The sequence below is a fragment of the Malus sylvestris genome, chromosome 6, assembly GCF_916048215.2.
Source record: "Malus sylvestris chromosome 6, drMalSylv7.2, whole genome shotgun sequence".
NCBI classification, from domain to species: Eukaryota; Viridiplantae; Streptophyta; class Magnoliopsida; order Rosales; family Rosaceae; genus Malus; species Malus sylvestris.
Genome location: NC_062265.1, coordinates 33,077,334 through 33,096,072, shown reverse-complemented (window position 1 = coordinate 33,096,072; position 18,739 = coordinate 33,077,334). Strand labels below are relative to the sequence as shown.

Below are 18,739 nucleotides of genomic sequence, written 5' to 3'. Positions count from 1 at the left end.
GTGGTCATGCCATATACTTGGGTCCAAATGATATCCAAATGGGTAAGCGGGAGGAAACGCGAGATGTCACACGTGGTCAAACAAAGAACCTGATCGGCTCATCCCTTCCCAGCAGTGCCAACACAGCATCACCATCATGGCCAACCTGCAGATTCAAAGGTGCACATGCATGACAGCTATAAGAGACAGAAAGAGAGGAAAGTCAAAAGCAGAAAGCAAAAGCTTTTGCAAAGAAAAAGAGAAGATAAGAGTATTTTCTTATTATCAAATATATTCCTTGTCTGCCATATTGATCAGGGTTAAGAAACAGAAACCAAAGCAAAAGAAAAAGCAATGTCTGGAGAAAGCAAAATAAAAAATAAGATGCAGTGGGAGCAAAAGTAGAAAAGAAAAAGGAAAAGGAGTAAAGGGTCTGAAGAAGTTTGTGGAGATGGCATGCGCCAATTGCACACCAGTGAAGCAATCCAGCCACCATGTCACTAAGAAAGCAAAAATAGAAAAAGGAAAAGACAGAGACAGAGATAATGGATGGGCACGACCAAAGCAAGTGGGTTTGGCAAAAGATACCTTACAAATCAAGGTGGACAGAAAAGGAGCGGGGAGATCAAGAAAAGCATCAGGAAAAAAGAAAATAAAAGAGAAAGTAAAAGCAAGGAATAAACACCCCATCAGAGGGTAATATGTATAAACCCCATCAGAGGGTTAAAAAAAAAAAAGAACAACTACAAGCCCAAAATAAATGGGTTGGACTGGAATGTTGTGGAGGGCGAAGGCCCATAAGCCCAAAATAACACCAACCAGGTGATCAAAAGTACGCCTAGTACTCCAAATCATACATGAGCACTACTCATGTCATTCATACATAAACATTCATGACCATCATTCATGTCAACATTCATGAGCATCACTCATGTTAACATTCATGAGCATCACTCATAACAACATTCATGAGCATCACTCATGTCAATCAACATAAACATTCATGAGCATCACTCATATCAATCAACTTCAAAAGCTTCATTTACAGAGCTCTAGCTTCAAAGCTTCACTTGCAAAGCTTCACCTACAAAGCTTCATTGCAGGGTATACAAATACCGCCTCCGAACAACCACCACTTCGGCCCATACATGGATTCAATTTGAAGTCTCCAGCCAACAGACTCTATTGACCGAAGACTTGGGGGACTACATTATGTACCATATATTGGGCCTCAACTGGGCCTCATAAAAAATACTTGGGAGACTCTAGCCCATCACTTATGTATTGAGGAGTGAGCCCTTATTCTATAAAAGGGAATCCCTCACTTTCATTAGAGAGCACCTATTATTCATGTACTGAGGAGTGAACCCTTATTTTATAAAAGGGACTCCCTCACCTTCAACACCACAAGCCGAGCCAACCAAGGCAACACAAGCTACAAGCAAAGCGGCCTCGCAGCATGTGCTACTTCTAGTTGAGCATCATTTCAGATTGGGCACCGCCTCATATCAAGCATTAGTTCTAGACGACATCTAGTTACTTCGGCCCACACATGGACTGAATTTCAAGTCTCCAGCCAAAAGACTCTCTTGACTGAAGACTTGGGGGACTACTGTTTATACCATATTTAGGGCCTCGTATTTAGATCTCGTACAAATACTCAGGGGACTTAAATGTAATTATGGGATAAAGGAAGGGGCAAATATGTAATAAGTGAGGAGTCCTTATTCTATAAAAGGACCCCTCACCCTCACAATTGGGAGGAGGCTCATTCTCACCCTCAGATCTCATCCTCAGAGGCCAATTCCTAAGTTTCTCCTCACCCCTCTCAAAGCTCCTCACATCCCCCAAGCTCTCTCTCCCTCTTCAACAGAGAAATATAATACAATCAGTGTGGACGTAGCCCAAACCTTGGGGTGAACCACGATAACTCTTGTGTTATTTACATTTCTGCAGATTCACGGTCGGATTTACGTTGTTCCAAGACATCCGGTTTTGTGCATCAACAAACCCAACAGTTATACAACACTACTTCGCTGCACCCCAACTGTTGGAATTCTTTTCATCGTTTACTAACGGTACTAGAAAGTCTAGAAAGTGATTTCCACACTCTCTTTTAATTTTATGTACTCTCTACTTAGTTATGTCTCTTAGTTTTTCTTTAAGTAAAGGTAAAAAGAAGAGCGTAGCAACCACTCATCAAAACTATCCCATGTCCTTGAGTGGGAGTGGGAGCAGAATCCAAAGTACTAATCTGGACTTGAACAACTTTGTTGTATGATCGCTCTTAACAAATTGATTAGCTAGTTAACATTCAAGCTATATAAGTCTGCAAATTGAATATATACAAACCTTTGCATGTGGTCCAATATCCTAGCGGAAGGGTGTTGGATTTCCACCCATGCTTCTCGGGTTCAAAATTGCCCATGATCCCTTAAATTATTGTAATAGTTTCAAATCCTACCCTTAATAATAATATAGAAACCTTCGTGTACTTGTCGATGTCAATTTAAGATATATAATCACTATAAAATTTTTATGGAAGACGTCTAAGAAGAAGACGTAATGGAAATAATTGAATACTTTTACATAAATTGGTCTAAAATCTTGATAAGCTCTATTTTAAACTATACTAGCAGTAAACATCCCATCCCATGTATGCAAAACTATAATAAATTGTACTGATATTTTTTATTTTTTATTATTATTTTTGGATATTACTTGACTTGAGAAAATGATTGGTGGTTGATTCGATTGCTTTGAAAGTCCTTGCTCATGGAGGACTGAACTACTAAAATGGTAACTGATGTACGATTTCTGCTTAAGATGTTTCAATTGCTTTCACTAAAGTGAGTTATCTATGGTTGGGCACTGCAAATACTACAGATGCTCAAATCAATTATTCAAAATCTTAGGACCTGTTTGATAATTATCTCATTTTTGGATTTTAGATTTTCTCTTTTTGCGTTTTATATAATGAAAAGGAGAGATCACGAAAAGTGATGGAAGAGGGAAAAGATGAAGAAGAATGGATAAAAACAAAATCTTAAAATGAAAACAATGTAATATATATTTTTAATTTACATTTTATTTTGTCTTTCTTTGTATCATCCCCTATATCCACTCTTTTTCATCCATCATTTTATCTATGTATTTCAATTTTTATAACTGACACAACAAATGAAAACCAAAAACAAAAAACCAAATGATTTTTTTTATGAGGTAAAGACTAAATGATTATTAAACAAGCCTAAATTTTTTTTTTCAAAAATTTAAATTAAAGAACGAATCCAAAGGGGTATCATATATAACTAGGTGAACTGCTGATTTAGTCTTTAAATTATTACTCGAGGGACAATAAGAGTTTCAAAGAATGAAATTGATAATTTTTAAGAGTTTAAGGGTTTTTTTTTTTTTAATAAATAATTTAGAGACAATTTTGTCTGGTGGTCCTAACCCACGTGCAAACCACTCCCTCCTTCACTCCTGTAAAACACCACCACGTTTTTTCATTTTTCCAGAAGACTCTACTGATGCAGTATATCTGACAAAAAAAGATTGTCTTCCTATTGGTATTGCTTAGCTAGTAGGAAGAAACCCTAATTCTTATTCCTAGATATGCATTTGCATTAACCGAATCTACCAACAACTGCATGAAATTTATAGTGGTGAATGCCAAATTCTGAAATCTGTTGATCAACTTGGCCAGGTTTTGTCAATCTTTCTTCCCTTTTCTCTCTTCAAATTTAACTTTTGTTGGCAGTAAAATGAATCAAAATTAACCGTGCCCCAAAAGAATGTGTATAAAAAAAAACTATTGTACTGTGAGTTGGTTTCTGAATCGTGATTTCTCTTTTTCAACTTATGTGATGGATGTGGAACATTTTGCCCTAATCAAAATAGTACCAGTGACACAACAGCTTTTTAGGGTACTTACCCACGAAATTGACTTATCAATATATAGTACATTCATATTCATACGTGATTGTACGTGTATTACCATGTCATGCATCAAGTGTTTGAAAGATATTTTTGTGTCTCTGTAACCATTACGATTTTGTTTTGGTTGAATGCTTACATTCAGGCATGCTTATAATCCACTTTTAATTACGAAATTTGATTAAACGTGGATGTAAAGAAGTTAACTACAATATCATTATCAACAAGAAGAGTATTGTTAAGTAAATTGCCAAAATACTCCATGAACTTGTATTTGCTTTCTGATTTACCCTTTGAACTTTTGTTTTTAGTAAGTTAAGGACTCAAATGAATGATTGTAGCCCATACTGTCTATTTTCTTCGCATTTCATCCAAATTGCCATTATATAAAGGCATGTGCACACCGACACGTAAAGGTAATAAGAAGTGAAGTACGTATAACTTCGGGGGGATTTCTAAAAATTTACTCTTCCGTAAATTAAGAAAACATGAATATTGTTACTCAAGTCTAAGGTAGTAGTAGCTATTGCCAACCAGTTGTTAGCTATACATGCATCAATTAGCACACACAATTTCAAAATTGATATTGGTTAATGTGAGAGAGGGAGCTCTTCTGACTTTGTTCAGTAAAAGCTTCGAATTTGAAGTACTAGCTAGTTATGAGTAGTAGTGAGCAATGTTTTAAAAAACTCATCTCGGGAGGGCCTAGGCGGCCTTTGAGGTTGGGCGGCTGGGTTTTCGCCTTTATTTTGTGGGGGTGTGTGTAGGGTGCGTTAGGGCGTGCCTAGGCAGCTGAGGCACGCCTAGGCGTTCAACTTGGGCATTTTTTTCCTTCGAAATCTATGGTTGTTTCTAAAATGCAGGAAACTTCAAGTTTCAACAAAGAAGGAAGAGAGAGTTTCTCTCCCCAAATCCTATTTTTAATTAGCAAAGTTTTATTTCTCTTCAAAATTCCTATAACTACTCCACTCATCCTTTATTTTCCTTTAAATTCCCTATAATAATTGCTCCACTAAGCCTTTATTTCCTTTTACCCTATAATTGCTCCACCCAACCTTTATTTCCTTTTGAATTTCCCTATAATTGCTCACTCAACCTTTATTTCATTTTAAATTCCCCTCCACCCAATCTTTATTTCCTTTTGAATTTTCCTATAATTGTGACGTTCAACCTTTATTTTCCTTAAAATTCTCTATAATTGTGCACACTCACCCTTATTTTTCTTGAAGTTCTCTATAATTGCTTACAATAAAATAAATAATTATAACATTTTAAGACTTTATGACATAGTTCCTAAGTATAACAAGATTAGTAATGAGGAAGACAATATTATCTTTGATTTAGTTATAATTATATTTGTTTTACAAAGTATTATATTTTATAAAGATAATTATATTATCTTTGATTTAGTTATAATAATATATTAAAATTTTAGGTACCATGAGGCTTCGCCTCACGCTTCACGCCTAGGCGGGGCTATTCATGGGACGCCTACGCCTCTGCCCTCGCCTTTTAATAAATTGGTAGTGAGAGAGATGGACTAACTGTGTTAGTTATAAGCTACCAACTTGCTTCATTTATCGCACAAATGCAGGCTATATATATGGCACATTGCATATACATCAGTGTCAGTCCAATTTTGCCATGAAATTAAAACAAGCAAAATTGGGATGTTCGTGAAAATCATCACGAGAGCTACAGCTACGTACGGTTATTTATTGATCATGAGGTAGGGAAATGCAGCCGCAGGAGCATTACTACTGCTACTTCCCACCCCACCAAAGCTGGACGTTGTCCTCTTAACGAATCGACCTTTCATTCTAGGCCGCTTCTCCGCGTTCAGCTTCCTAACTTCGTATCTTATCTTCTTCGAAAACAGTCGCGTCCTTCGCTTCTCTCTGTACCTAGAAACTCTTGCTTCTCTTCCCGGGTCATCGCCTTTTCCACGACTTACACATCCTGCTGAATCTCCATGTGGTTGATGAATTTCTGTAGGCCACATACCCTGCAATAACCATATGATACATAACCCTAATTAGGTTTGATCGAAAGAAAAAAAACCTAATTATAGGTTTTGTAAAAATTGTGCGAGCTTAATAGTCTTACTTAACACAAGTTAGCTAGATAGATTTTAATTATATAGGCAATCATCCTTACGGAGCAAATTAAAAATGTATAGCGGATTTGATGTAATTATATATATGTAATCATATGGACATGATTTTTGTTTTTACTCTTTTCAGTAGACAGTAATCACAGGCAGAAGAGTACACCTGAGTGATTCAAATGAGTATGCCTTTGTTGGCCAGTAGTCTAGTAGATCAGTAGGACCAGAAAATGGAGAGAGAGAGAGAGAGAGAGAGAGAGAGAGAGAGAGATAGTAGTATTGTTACCATGCAGTCTAGCCAGCCTTCGTCAGCGTTGAGCTCCGGTCGAGTTCCGGTCGTCCATGGAGAGCCTTGGCTTGCCCAGGCAGTGATGACTGCCTTATAATCTAGCTTCAAACATATGTTCTTCCTCTTCATCACTATTTGCTTGTTCTCCATGAATCCAATCTCATCACTACTCTGAGCCCCCATGAGCAGGACTACCTTCTCCTCTTCCTCCCTGTCCTCCTCACTTCCCATTAGTACCGGTACAGCTGATGACTGATCGTAATACAAGCTCCAATCCAAGATCGAAGGATTAAATTCTATCCCTTCAACTTCCTCTTCAACCTTCACTTCTTTACCCTCGTCCAATAGCCCCAGGACTCCTTTGATGTCACTACAATCCTCATCTAGCCCCCCTCCAAGCAGGTTCTCCACATCAGCAGCAAACTCCGCCAGCTCCATATCCGACCGTAGAAACCCTCCCAAATTGTCCAAGTCATTTCCCGTATTTCTGATCTCAATCTCTTCGTCATCGAGACCAATAGCACCAGTATTGTTCCCAACCTGATCACTTGACGAAATATTGCAAAGCGCGGCTGCAAAAGGGTCATAAATTGGAACCCTATAAAGAAGCTGCTCTAGATCTTCATTTTCCTCATCCTCCATCAAATTTGTTTCTTGGCCCCCGATTTCCGGAACAAAAGGTAGAGGAGGGTGTAGCCCTACTTTCTCTTGCTCATCTTTGGCCACGAATCCAGGCTTGTTGTTGTGGCGAGGGGTTCGCGCCTTGCGCTTGAACCCCTTGTGCCAAGCCGGTGCAGCTTGGTCCGCAATCAGCTGCACCGATGCATTGGCCTTGAAAGATGAACCTTGGAGCCGAACCCTCTCGTGTCTGCTTGCTAACTGGTTCGCCGAGTGCACCGAGGCATCACATCTTTGGCAAAGAAAAGCATCATCAGCAGCACAAAACCATCGTGCCCGTTTCACCAAACAGCTATCGCAAGCTCGAGATGTGTTGCCTCCCATTGCATTTGCAGCTTTCTTATCCGTGATCATACTGCAGCAGCAGCAGCAGCAAACAGCAAAGTGTTTGATAAAATCTAGCAAGAATCAAACCGATGAACAATTACTTTTGTTAGAAGTCACAACTGAATTCAGAAGGAGTAATGTTGAGGTGAACAAAGTGCTTTTGTTGTAAGTAGTCACAGCTCATGAACAAGGAATATTGAGGTGGCTTCACATATTTATTTAGGCCCAAATGGTTCAATAATTATAGTGTGGGGACTGGGAGAAGAGTGTGAGAGTGAAAGGAAGACCCACAGCAGCGCTTTTACTCTTACCTTCGTTGCCATGCAGTTTTTTTGGTGGTTTGCTTTGCTTTGCTACATTAGGAAGAGAGGAGAGGATGTTGCTAAAGCTTATTGGGACCCACAAGGAGGTCATATCTCACTGCTTATTGGCTAAGCTTCTCAACTTGATCTGTTTCTCTGAATTCTTATTGGTTGCAAGTCAAACTGAGGGATCCATGTGGGCCAAACTAGAGTTAGGGAAGGCCGCAATTGCTTGTGTATGTAGCATGTGTGTTGTGGGAGAAAAATGAGAGAGACTATTTTGTTGGTTTATGTAGAAACTTGTTATTGGTCCCCGCCCCTCCTCTTAGGGTTTCTTTCAACTCTCTTGTGGCTCCCATCTCTCAGTCTCACCCTAAACCACTATGTGAACGTGGTTCTCTCCAAATGATGAACTTACTGCGGAGCCATTTGCTAAATTTAGATATCTAGGTTTTTACTTCTATTGGTAAACGAATCTGAGTCATAAAAACAGTAATATTACAATCTCTCATGTGATAAATACAAAAATACCTTTTTCTAGTTAAGAACTTAAGACTTAAGAGAGAATTAAAGCTCTTGTTAATTTTTCACCCATAAGTCATGATCAAGTTGTTATTCTCACTGGACTTATATCCAGGCATAAGCTTAAGTCTCACCACGTACTATGTGCGCTAACTAAAGAGTAGGTTTAGCACCAACGAACGGCTGTATGCGCTAAGGAGGAGCAGCTTTAGCACTAACGAGTGGGCTATGAGAACTCCAAACTACGAATCAAGAGATAAATTCGAAGGTATTACCCACTAAACCAACCATTTTTTCGCAAATTGCATCCACCTTATTGTGTCACCACCCACAATCGTTGATTAGCAGCAAGTTGATTGACTTTGGTCCCTTGAGTATGTTTCACACGCTCAAGTGCACAAAAATAGAAAGGTAACATGTACACATCTACATTTACTACTTGTGTGCGATAATTTCGTAATAAGAAGATAAAATTTTGTCAATATTTTGCTGAAAATTTGCTATCAAGACAAGTTTACAGTTGGAGTCAAGCCAGGACGAAATTTCATTAAATTTCTGTGCAAACCCAATCTTGTTATGGGCTAGAATGCTACAAAAGTTGTACAAAACCATAAATTAAAACAAACAAACAAAAATTGCCCATGTCATATCCAAACTTTGCTATTGTGGCATTTATGGTTTTCATTGTAAAAGGCTGAAACTTAACTCGAGTCTCAAGTCTCACTTAATCTTTTAAAACTCAACTTAAGTCTTAATTCTCTGAAACTCAAATTGTGCCGGCCACAGAGCCCTATAAATCGAATTTCCATAGATGTAATCAAACTTATTATGAAAGGTATTGATCGATTTGATATCACGAGGGAAGAAGAGTGACAGGTTCCACACATATTAAACATACTGTCATGTAAGTTTATCATCCATACATGATACATAAATCATGTCCAACAAACGCAGCATTATGTAATTGTCAGTTAGACCATGATGGCTTGAAATCTAGGTAACTGATGAAATGGTGGGATCGAGTTCGCTTTCGACATCTGGGTGCTCTAAGAAGAGATAGGTGCCACGTTAGCTAGCTTTTGGCTGGGGATAAGAATGAGTAACCAGTACTGGTGAGGGAACTGAACTCCACATACATATGTTCATGGTGGAGATTTATAACGTCTCTAACACACTGCAGCCTGCAGGAACAATCAGTCCCTAATTTGGTTTGGGATAGGTTTGATATGTTGATTATAACAACCCAGGTTTGGTTAAAAGAGAAAAACCGAAATTTAAAAAAAAAAATCGAAATTGTGCTGTGAAAAGTGTTAAAGTATGAGTTAGTGAGTGTAGGATTGTTACACTTGTCACAAGAATAAGAGATGTGGGATGATTAGGTAGTTAAGTCTGTTGTGTATAAATAGTGATGTACATTGCATTACTTGGAGATTAAGGAAAATCATATACAACTTCTTTCCTCTCTCTCTCTCTCTCTCTCTAAAAATGTTCTTCGTAGATCACAGATCTTCCATTGATAGTGGTTAACATGATATCAATCGCCTCTGATGCTTGCGCATGATACGTCGATCCATCTTCTTGCTTCCGCTGCTTTCGATTTCTGTCTTCGGCTGCCTCTGATTTCTGTTTCTTGATTCTCAAGGATTTCTTCGTCTTCGTGCACCTACATTGTCTAGGGTTTGGCTCGATCTTGTGTGGTGGTCGATCTTTCTTTGATATCTCTCTGTCGTGTTCACTCCAAGTGTTTGCGATTTGTTCTCAGTGAAGTTTTTTCTTGCACAGTGATCTGATTTGGTTGTTTTCTGCAACAATAGTGACTGCTGCTCAACTTACGATTCTTCAATCTCCAATTACGTCCCTCATTTCTACTATCTCCACGTCCGTGAATGTGAAATTAGATGATTCCAACTACCTGAATTGGCATTTTCATATGCAACTCATGCTGGAAAGCAATGGCATTATGGGATTTGTTGATGGATCCAATCACTACCCTGTGCCCAATGTCTCTGCTGCTTCTGGTATCAATTCTTCTGACTCTTCTACTTCTAAGAAATGTGATGAGTTGCTCCATATGGAAAATGCATGATAGGGCTGTTATGCAACTTATTACTGCGACTTTGTCTCCGGTTGCTATGTCTTGTGTGATTGGTAACCAAATCTCCCAAGAACTTTGGGTTCGTCTTAAAGAACAATTTTCCATTGTGTCAAGAACTAGCATATTTCAAATGAAGTCTAATTTGTAGAACACCAGAAAAGGGTCTGATAATGTCAGTCAGTATTTACATAAAATCAAAGAGGCTAGAGATTACTTGGCAACTGCAGGGGTTTATTTTGTTGATGAAGACATTGTAATTCTAGCCTTGAATGGACTCCCTCCTGAGTATAATACCTTCCGATGTGTGGTTAGGGGTAGAGAAAGTGTGATTTCCCTTAAGTTTCGATCCCAATTATTGGCTGAAAAAAAAGTATTGTGGATAATGTTTTTGTTGCTCCTTCATATCTCACTGCTATGGCTGCTAACTCTGGACCTCCTATGTCTTAAGCCCCATTACTTCAACAGTCTACTGGTTCTCATGGTCAATCTTCCTAACTTAATGGTGGCTACAAGTCTTTTAATAGGAACAAAGGCAAGGGAAAATTTAATTAAGGTCAGAGGTCATTTAACTCAAGACCTCAACTTTACACACAGACTCATGTTTTGCCTACACCAACCCCTGGTGTTCTTGGTCAATCTCCAGGTCAATACTATTCTTCTCCATCTGCCCCTCTTATTCCTACATGCCAATTGTGCAACAGTGAAGGTCATACTGCACCATTTTGTGGTTTTAAACCTCCTGAGAGATCCAAATGTCACATCTGTGGCAAAACAAATCTTTCCACATGGTACTGTTTTTATAATGACAAAGGTCCAAATTATATTGGTGGTGGTTCCTATCAGAGTTATCCTCCGATGTCTTCTCAGACTTATGGAACTTCTTCTCAACATTTCCAATCTCAACCATATTCTATGCATGCTATGTATACTGCAGTTCAACCATCTCAGGCATCCACCTCTTAAGGCCTCCCTCAAGTCTGGCTTACTGACTATGGTGCCACAAACCATATGACTGCAGATCTGTCTAACTTGTCTTTGGCGACTCCTTATCCATCCAATGAAACGATTTAAACAGCAAATGGTGAAGGTTTGTTAGTATCACACATTGGTCAATTGTGATTAACACCAGAGTGAAACCAATAACTTTGAATTCTATCATTTGTGTACCAAAACTTGTTGTCAGTACATCGGATCTGTTTGGATAACAACTGCTGGCTAATTTTTGACACGTTTTGCTTTTAGATTCAGGACAAGGCCATAAGGAGGATTCTCTACAAAGGGTTGTGCAGTAATGGACTATATCCCATTCCTCTTGCATCTTCTCCATCTATCCTAAAAAATACAACACAACAACCTCAAGCATATCTTGGTCAGCTAGCACTATCTTCTACTTGGCATCATAGACTAGGTCACCCTACAAATAAAATTGTTACATTGATGTTGCATAAAGCTCATATCCAATGTAAACAGGCCTCTTCACCAATCATGTGTCACAGTCGTCTACAAGGTAAGTTTTGTAAACTTCTTTTTCACCACAGTGTCAATAAGTCTGTCAAACCTTTTCACACCATACATAGTGACCTTTGGGGTCATTCTCCTTGTATTTCCAAAGATGGATATAGGTACTATGTGATTTTCGTTGATGAATGTACAAGGCACTGTTGGTTATTTCCATTAAGCAATAAAAATGACTTGTTCTCTGTGTTTGTTACATTTTATAACTATGTTCAAACTCAGTTCTCAAGTCGTGTTCAGATTTTCCAAAGTGATTGGGGGGGGGAGTATATTAGCAAACAGTTTCAATCTTTTCTTAAAGATAAGGGTATCCTTCATCAGAAATCATGTCCCTATACTCCTGAACAAAATGGGTTGGCTGAGAGAAAACATAGGCATCTTATAGAAACCTCAATCCCTTTATTGCAGAATGCTAAGTTACCTTCCTATTTCTGGTCCTATGTTGTCCAAACTACATTATACCTGATTAATCGAATGCCCACATCCGTTCTCCTTGATAAGTCTTCCTTTGAAGTTCTATTTGGAGTTGTTCCACAAATTTCCCATTTGAGAATATTTGGTTGTGCCTGCTATCCCTTGTTAAAACCTTATCTCAGTACCAAACTTCAACCCAAAACCATTAAATGTGTGTTTTTAGGTTATGCTTCACAGTACAAAGGGTATATTTGTTATGATGTATCTGGAAACATAACCTACATTTCTAAGCATGTTATATTTGATTAACATGATTATCCATTTCCAGACTTATCCATTTCCAAGTCCTCCCATACACCTTCTGTGATGTCTCAACCTCTATCTCTTTTGCCTACCTTCACAAACACTAATGTTGTTGTTCTACATGTGTCTTATGTCCCTTCCACTATTGATACAACTCATACCCTTAGTAATTCTATTGAGTCTTCTCTTCCAACACCACAACCATCACCCATGTCATCCTTATCTTCTCCATTTGTCCAACCCTCACCTCTGTCCATTACTGGTACATCTGAATCTTTTCCCTCAGTCCCTGTGGTACTTGAGTCCAATGCTGAAGCAATATCATCTGTTCATATGCATCAAGGTTCTTCATTTCAACCTGAAGTTTTGTAAGTAGTACTGGAGATTCCTCCTATAAATTTGCATCCCATGCAAACTAGAAGCAAAAGTGGAATTGTGAAGAATAAGGCTTTGTTGACTACTCTACAAGAATCTGGTGGTGTTGATTTTTCTTTGGTTGAGCCTCTTAATTACAAAACTGCATTAACAGTTCTTGTTTGGATGAAAGGTATGACAGAAGAAATTGATGCGCTTCATTCTTAGGGCACATGGAGTTTGGTGTCATTACTTGCAAATAAAAATTTAGTCGGGTGTAAGTGGATATTTAAGATTAAAAGGCATGTCGATGGCTCTATTGCTAGACATAAAGCTAGGTTAGTGCCTAAGGGCTTCAGTCAAGAACCAGGTCAAGATTATGGAGAAACTTTTAGTCATGTTGTCAAGCCAACTACTGTCAGAATTGTTTTGGCCCTTGCAACACACTTTGGTTGGAGTTTAAGGCAGTTGGATGTCAAGAATGCATTTCTGCATGGAATTATCCAAGAAGAAGTATATATGGTTCAACCTCTTGGATTTGTGGATCCCAACCATCCACATTTGGTCTGCAAACTTCATAAATCTTTATATGAGTTAAAACAAGCTCCCAGAGCTTGGAATGAGAGGTTTACTTCATTTCTACCAACACTGGGATTCAAATCTACATACTCTGATTCTTCCTTATTTGTGAAACAATGCATTCTGAGATTGTTATCCTATTGGTGTATGTTGGTGACACCATTATTACTGGCAGTGCATCCAATGCAATTCAGGATGTTATTCACTCTCTCACAGTTGAGTTTGAGATCAAAGACTTAGGCGATTTGCATTATTTTCTGGGAATTCAAATTTCCAAAACCAAAACTGGGTTATTTCTGTCTCAGGCCAAATATGTTCAGGATTTGTTACTCAAGACAGAAATGAATAAGTCTAAATCTTGTGATACTCCATGTCTACCCTATAACAGATTGTTTAAGGATGATGGTCAGCCGTATGGAAATCCTAAGTTGTATAGAAGCATTGTGGAGGCATTACAGTACCTTACTTTTACCAAGCATGCTATTGCCTTCTTTTTGCATCAGGTTTGCCAGTTTATGCAGAATCTAATGGTTGCTCATTTCACAGTTGTGAAGCGCATACTCAGGTACTTACAGGGCACATTGCACTTGGGAATCAACTATCATAGAGGAGCTTTGAATCTAACATCATTTAGTGATGCTGATTGGGCAGGAGACCCAAATGATCAACGATCCACTACTGGGTTCGTTGTTTTTTCTTGGACCAAATCCTGTGTCTTGGTCTTCTAAGAAACAACAAACTGTTTCCAGGTCCTCTACTGAGGCAGAATATCATGCTTTGTCTACTACTTCTGCAGAACTCGATTGGATCAAACAATTACTTGTGTTTCTGCATGTTCCTATATCTCAAGCTCTAGTATTGTTTTGTGACAATCTCTCCACTACTGGGTTCGTTGTTTTTTCTTGGACCAAATCCTATGTCTTGGTCTTCTAAGAAACAACAAACTGTTTCCAGGTCCTCTACTGAGGCCGAATATCATGCTTTGTCTACTACTTCTGCAGAACTCGATTGGATCAAACAATTACTTGTGTTTCTGCATGCTCCTATATCTCAAGCTCTAGTATTGTTTTGTGACAATCTCTCCATTATTGCTCTTTCATTTAATCTGGTTCAGCATCAAAAGACCAAACATATTGAAATCGATGTGCATTTTGTTAGGGAACGAGTGGCCAAGTGTTTCCTCCAGAGAACAGTTTACAGACATCTTGACCAAGGGATTGAGTGCTCCTTTGTTTCGAACACATTGTGACAATCTCATGCTTAGCTTATCAAAGCAAGAGATTGCGGGGGGATGTTAGAATATGAGTTAGTGAGTGTAGGATTGTTACACTTGTCACAAGAATATGAGCTGTGGGATAATTAGGTAGTTAAGTTTGTTGTGTATAAATAGTGATGTACATTGCATTACTTGGAGATTAAGGAAAATCATATACAACTTCTTTCTTCACTCACTCACTCTCTCTCTCTCTCTCTCTCTCTCTCTCTTTCTCTCTCTCTCAAACTGTTCTTCGTAGATCACAGATCTTCCATTGATATTGGTTAACAAAAAGGGAAGATTTTTGTGGTGCAATCAGTGATATTATTTCACACTAGTATTTCTATATCGCATGACATGTGATAAAGAAATTACTAATACTAATGGCGGTGGATAATAAACATAGTTACAAACCATATTTTCTCATGAAGAAGAAGCAGTTGATGATCAGATGAACAATTGGACTTTGTGGACAGAGTTTGGGCTGAAATTTATGTGTAAGTTTTCTTAGCGGAATGGCTCAGACGACCCCAACGCATACCAATTTATAATGGGTCAAGCTCGTGTAGATTTCTGATTTGTGAGCATAACTCCGCTGACAACTCTGAGCTACTACCATACGTGCACGGATTAGGGTAACTATGATCCGTAGTAAAATCCAAATATGCACAAACAGAAATTGGGTTAGAAGTTGAAACCATACGAATGAGAAGGGGCAGTAACCTAATACATTGCAAATGTTGCTGCTTCTGACATTTTATGTCATTTCATTGGTTGGATTGAGCATCTAATTGAAAAATATGAATCAAAAGAACAAAAAGTTTACATGGGGACATTTAGAATTGGCATCGATTAATTTTATCACAAGAAAAAGTAGAGGGCAAGGACAACCAACAAAATGTAGTATGAAGATTGAGTAAGCAATCTGCTGTGATTAGAGATATTGGGGTTGTGTGTACTCGTAGGTCCATAAGCACCAATTCCCATGGGTGGATAAGAAGATGGTGATGCTGATGGAGGTAAAGATATATATGGGATTACAGGATTAGAAGATTGCTCTGGTGACACTGCGCTGTAATCTTGTACATCTGCACAGCCAGGTTTTTACAGTAAACAGAAACAAAATAATAATAATCATCAAAGAAAAATAAATAGGTTTTAGTAATTGTCACCTGAGCAATTGGCATGAGAAGAATTTTCCAAACTGCGCAAGAAAAGGATATAGTTAAAAAGTAATACAAGTAATAGTTAAATTGGCTCTAGAATCTTGTTCTTGTGTGTTAATAAATAGGGTGGTGCTATCAACACATTCATTTTTATCTCTCACACAATCCTTGTTAATTTCTATTCTTTGATCTTCTTTCATTCATTCGATCCGATGACCGAAAATTGAAAGGAGTGTGTGGGAGGTAAAAATGAGTGTTTGGATAGCAAACCACCCTAATAAATATCCAATTGCAATGGTTTGTCTTGCTAGTGCATGCGACTTGCAGCTGGATCTACTTTTTGTGTAAATGGTGCCCCATACAAGCGTTATTAGGTAAGACTTTCTCCTTGCTCTTACCTCCTGAAAATCTTGCGGCCATTGTGGCCTCGGTACACACATGTGCTGACATTACAACCGAATGATGTTGGTTTGGTTATCACATCGCCGATGAAGACATCGGAGTCTTTGCATTGCAGGTGAGAGCATGAGGGGACAATGCCAGATGGGGAACAATGCAAGCTGATGACCAACCAAGATAGTCAGCTAAGTACAAATTAATGTACAATATGCCAGGCTTTTAACATGTAGAAAATTGTGAGCACGATATACTGGTAATTTAAACATGCTTACTTGAGAGTGGTTGATCTGCAAAAGCACTTTATGCAGTTGTTGGCAGTTAAGGCGTATGAACCATTTGGAACTATTAAGCTCTCATTGTACCAGTTCAAATTTGCTGATGAACATGCTGCATATACCGTGACACTATATTAATTTAATTAATTAGCTAATCTATCTATATGTTTGGTATGTACGTACGTAGGTGCAGCTTCGATTATGTTGCATGTATAAATCCGACGCTCTTCTTTTATACAAACGAAGGAGGGTAAATACTTTTCACACCGATCATTCTATAAACTTAAAATAATTCATGACTTGCCCAAATCAATTCTATATGTTAATATATTTGGTGAACATATCTAAGCACTGTTGGTATAGGGAGTACCAAAATTTATTCATTCATTTCTTTAACTTATTGTACTATGCCACATTAACCAAAACAGAGATTCTCCTCTTGATAGCTTCAAAACCAAACACATGCAGAACTCAAAGAACATCTTTGACCAGCAAGTACATAATTACATTACTCGCCAAATTAATTATGTACATAATCACATAAATTCACCAACCTACCTTTCTTCCTTATAAATTAATTAAATCTTAACAACCAACAAACACAGACTTCATAAAAATCTATAGATTTGTAAGTCCATTAAAATCTCTCAAATTCTCAATTGAATACACTCTCTAAATTTCAATAAAAATTGGAATGACATCGTTGTAACAATTATCTTTGCATTTGAAGTCTTAAGTTCTGTATTACATATTATCGCTTGTATTAAAAACCAATTTCATTGAAATTCTACTAACCTGAAATTGGAATAGCCAATATGTCGCCAGGATCAACCAACGGTTGATCGAGCCCATTGATGCTCACCAACTCCATCACAGTCGCTCCAAACTCTCCGCCAATGCCGCTCAAGCTCTCCCCACTCTGCACCACATACGACATGTACACAGAAGCAACCCCGTTGTTACTATTATTAAAGCACGTGCATGGCAACTGCACCAAAACGCTCTGCCCGCCCGTCAACGGATTCTTGGCGCCTATCCCGTTCACAGTCCTAATCTGCTCGGCGCTCACGAGCCCGCCGTACCCTTCCGCTATCAGATCCAACGTGTCCACCGCGTGGACGGTATAGGTTAAAACGGACTTCCTGATGCCGTCCACGCATGGACACGAAATGGGAATCTTTAGTAGGGTTTTCGCTTTCATAATTTGGTTTCCAAGGAACGGAATGGTTAAGTTGATGGAGTTGGCGGCCAGGACGTCGAAGACGTTTAGTTGGAAGCGGAAGGCGATTTCGGAGAGTTTCGAGTCCCATGGGAGGATGTAGGAGAGGAGGGAGGAGCAGGAGTCTGCGGAGGAACATGGTTCTATGGTGGACTTGGCATTTGCTAGATTAATGGAGAAGATGAATAAAAGTTGCAGAAGTACTAGTACTAGGTGATTTGATCTCATCTTGTAAATCTGCTTGGGTGGGTTTGTTGAAAATAGTAGGAAAGATCATATCTTTGTCCAATTTTTCAAAAAATTTGGTCGATTAATTTAATTTCGAGTGGAGTGAAGTTGTTGGGAGTACACATCATAAATTAATGAGAGTGAGAGAAAGTTGGTGTTGCGCAGACCAATGTGTGATTCTTTAATTATTTCCTAGGCTATTGGACATTTGGACCAACCAGTCTTTGGCCCTTGAGTGCCACCATGAGCAATAGCCGTTGAAATGAGTTCTTCCATTATACGAACTCAAAAGGATTAGTTGATTCAATTTTAATTTAGTTTTGGAAAATATTTGTACCCATCACGCTTAAGTAATGGTGAAATTCATCATTTTATTTTTTATTATTAGATGAGTTTAAATTTCAAGATTTGTGTAGTGGATAGATAAAAATCTTAAAATTTAAACTCATTTAATGGTAATAAGTAGGATGGTTAGCATTACAACCACTTGAATGAGCAAAAATGCACCCTTAGCTTTGATCTCTTTTAACTTTCAAAATATGTCATTTTTTTGCAAACAATCATAAGTATCACATATTTTGTTAGTTTAGACTATTAAATACTTTGATTTTTTAGAGTCAACTTCACCGTCCATTTTCAAAACTACTCAATAGTCCAAATTACGGAAGAAAATTGTAGTTCCACACTTTATACTTCATTGCAGGAACATAATTTGAGACTTACAGATTCGACGATAGGAGAAATCATACGATTAAAAAGTCCATGATTTCATAGCTCAGTTAAAAGTGGAGGGA

General features: G+C 38.3%; 2 protein-coding genes across 2 annotated transcripts; both read right to left on the bottom strand.

The window, feature by feature from the left end:
• Positions 1-5,467: 5,467 nt before the first annotated feature.
• Positions 5,468-7,617, bottom strand: LOC126625336 (zinc finger protein CONSTANS-LIKE 6-like). Its single transcript, XM_050294430.1, has 2 exons — positions 6,312-7,617; positions 5,468-5,923 (listed from the first exon to the last, which is right to left on the bottom strand). Exons 1-2 carry the CDS (start codon positions 7,344-7,346, stop codon positions 5,630-5,632), a joined length of 1,329 nt encoding a protein of 442 aa, XP_050150387.1. The 5' UTR covers positions 7,347-7,617; the 3' UTR covers positions 5,468-5,629.
• Positions 7,618-15,337: 7,720 nt separating this feature from the next.
• On the bottom strand, positions 15,338-18,042 carry LOC126624989 (lysM domain-containing GPI-anchored protein 1-like). Its single transcript, XM_050294056.1, has 5 exons — positions 17,294-18,042; positions 16,496-16,610; positions 16,223-16,384; positions 15,831-15,862; positions 15,338-15,746 (listed from the first exon to the last, which is right to left on the bottom strand). The coding sequence occupies exons 1-5, from the start codon at positions 17,943-17,945 to the stop codon at positions 15,520-15,522; spliced, it is 1,188 nt and encodes a 395-aa protein (XP_050150013.1). The 5' UTR covers positions 17,946-18,042; the 3' UTR covers positions 15,338-15,519.
• Positions 18,043-18,739: the final 697 nt, after the last annotated feature.

What these genes read in the sequence shown, in the direction of transcription:
- LOC126625336 (XM_050294430.1), bottom strand. Translation starts at nt 7,346, where the DNA reads ATGATCACGGATAAGAAAGCTGCAAATGCAATGGGAGGCAACACATCT. An exon ending in AAGGCTGGCTAGACTGCATG is followed by an intron (nt 5,924 to 6,311) that starts GTAACAATACTA and finishes TGGTTATTGCAG; the next exon opens with GGTATGTGGCCTACAGAAAT.
- LOC126624989 (XM_050294056.1), bottom strand. Translation starts at nt 17,945, where the DNA reads ATGAGATCAAATCACCTAGTACTAGTACTTCTGCAACTTTTATTCATC. An exon ending in ATTGGCTATTCCAATTTCAG is followed by an intron (nt 16,611 to 17,293) that starts GTTAGTAGAATT and finishes CGGTATATGCAG; the next exon opens with CATGTTCATCAGCAAATTTG. An exon ending in TTCTCATGCCAATTGCTCAG is followed by an intron (nt 15,747 to 15,830) that starts GTGACAATTACT and finishes CTGGCTGTGCAG; the next exon opens with ATGTACAAGATTACAGCGCA.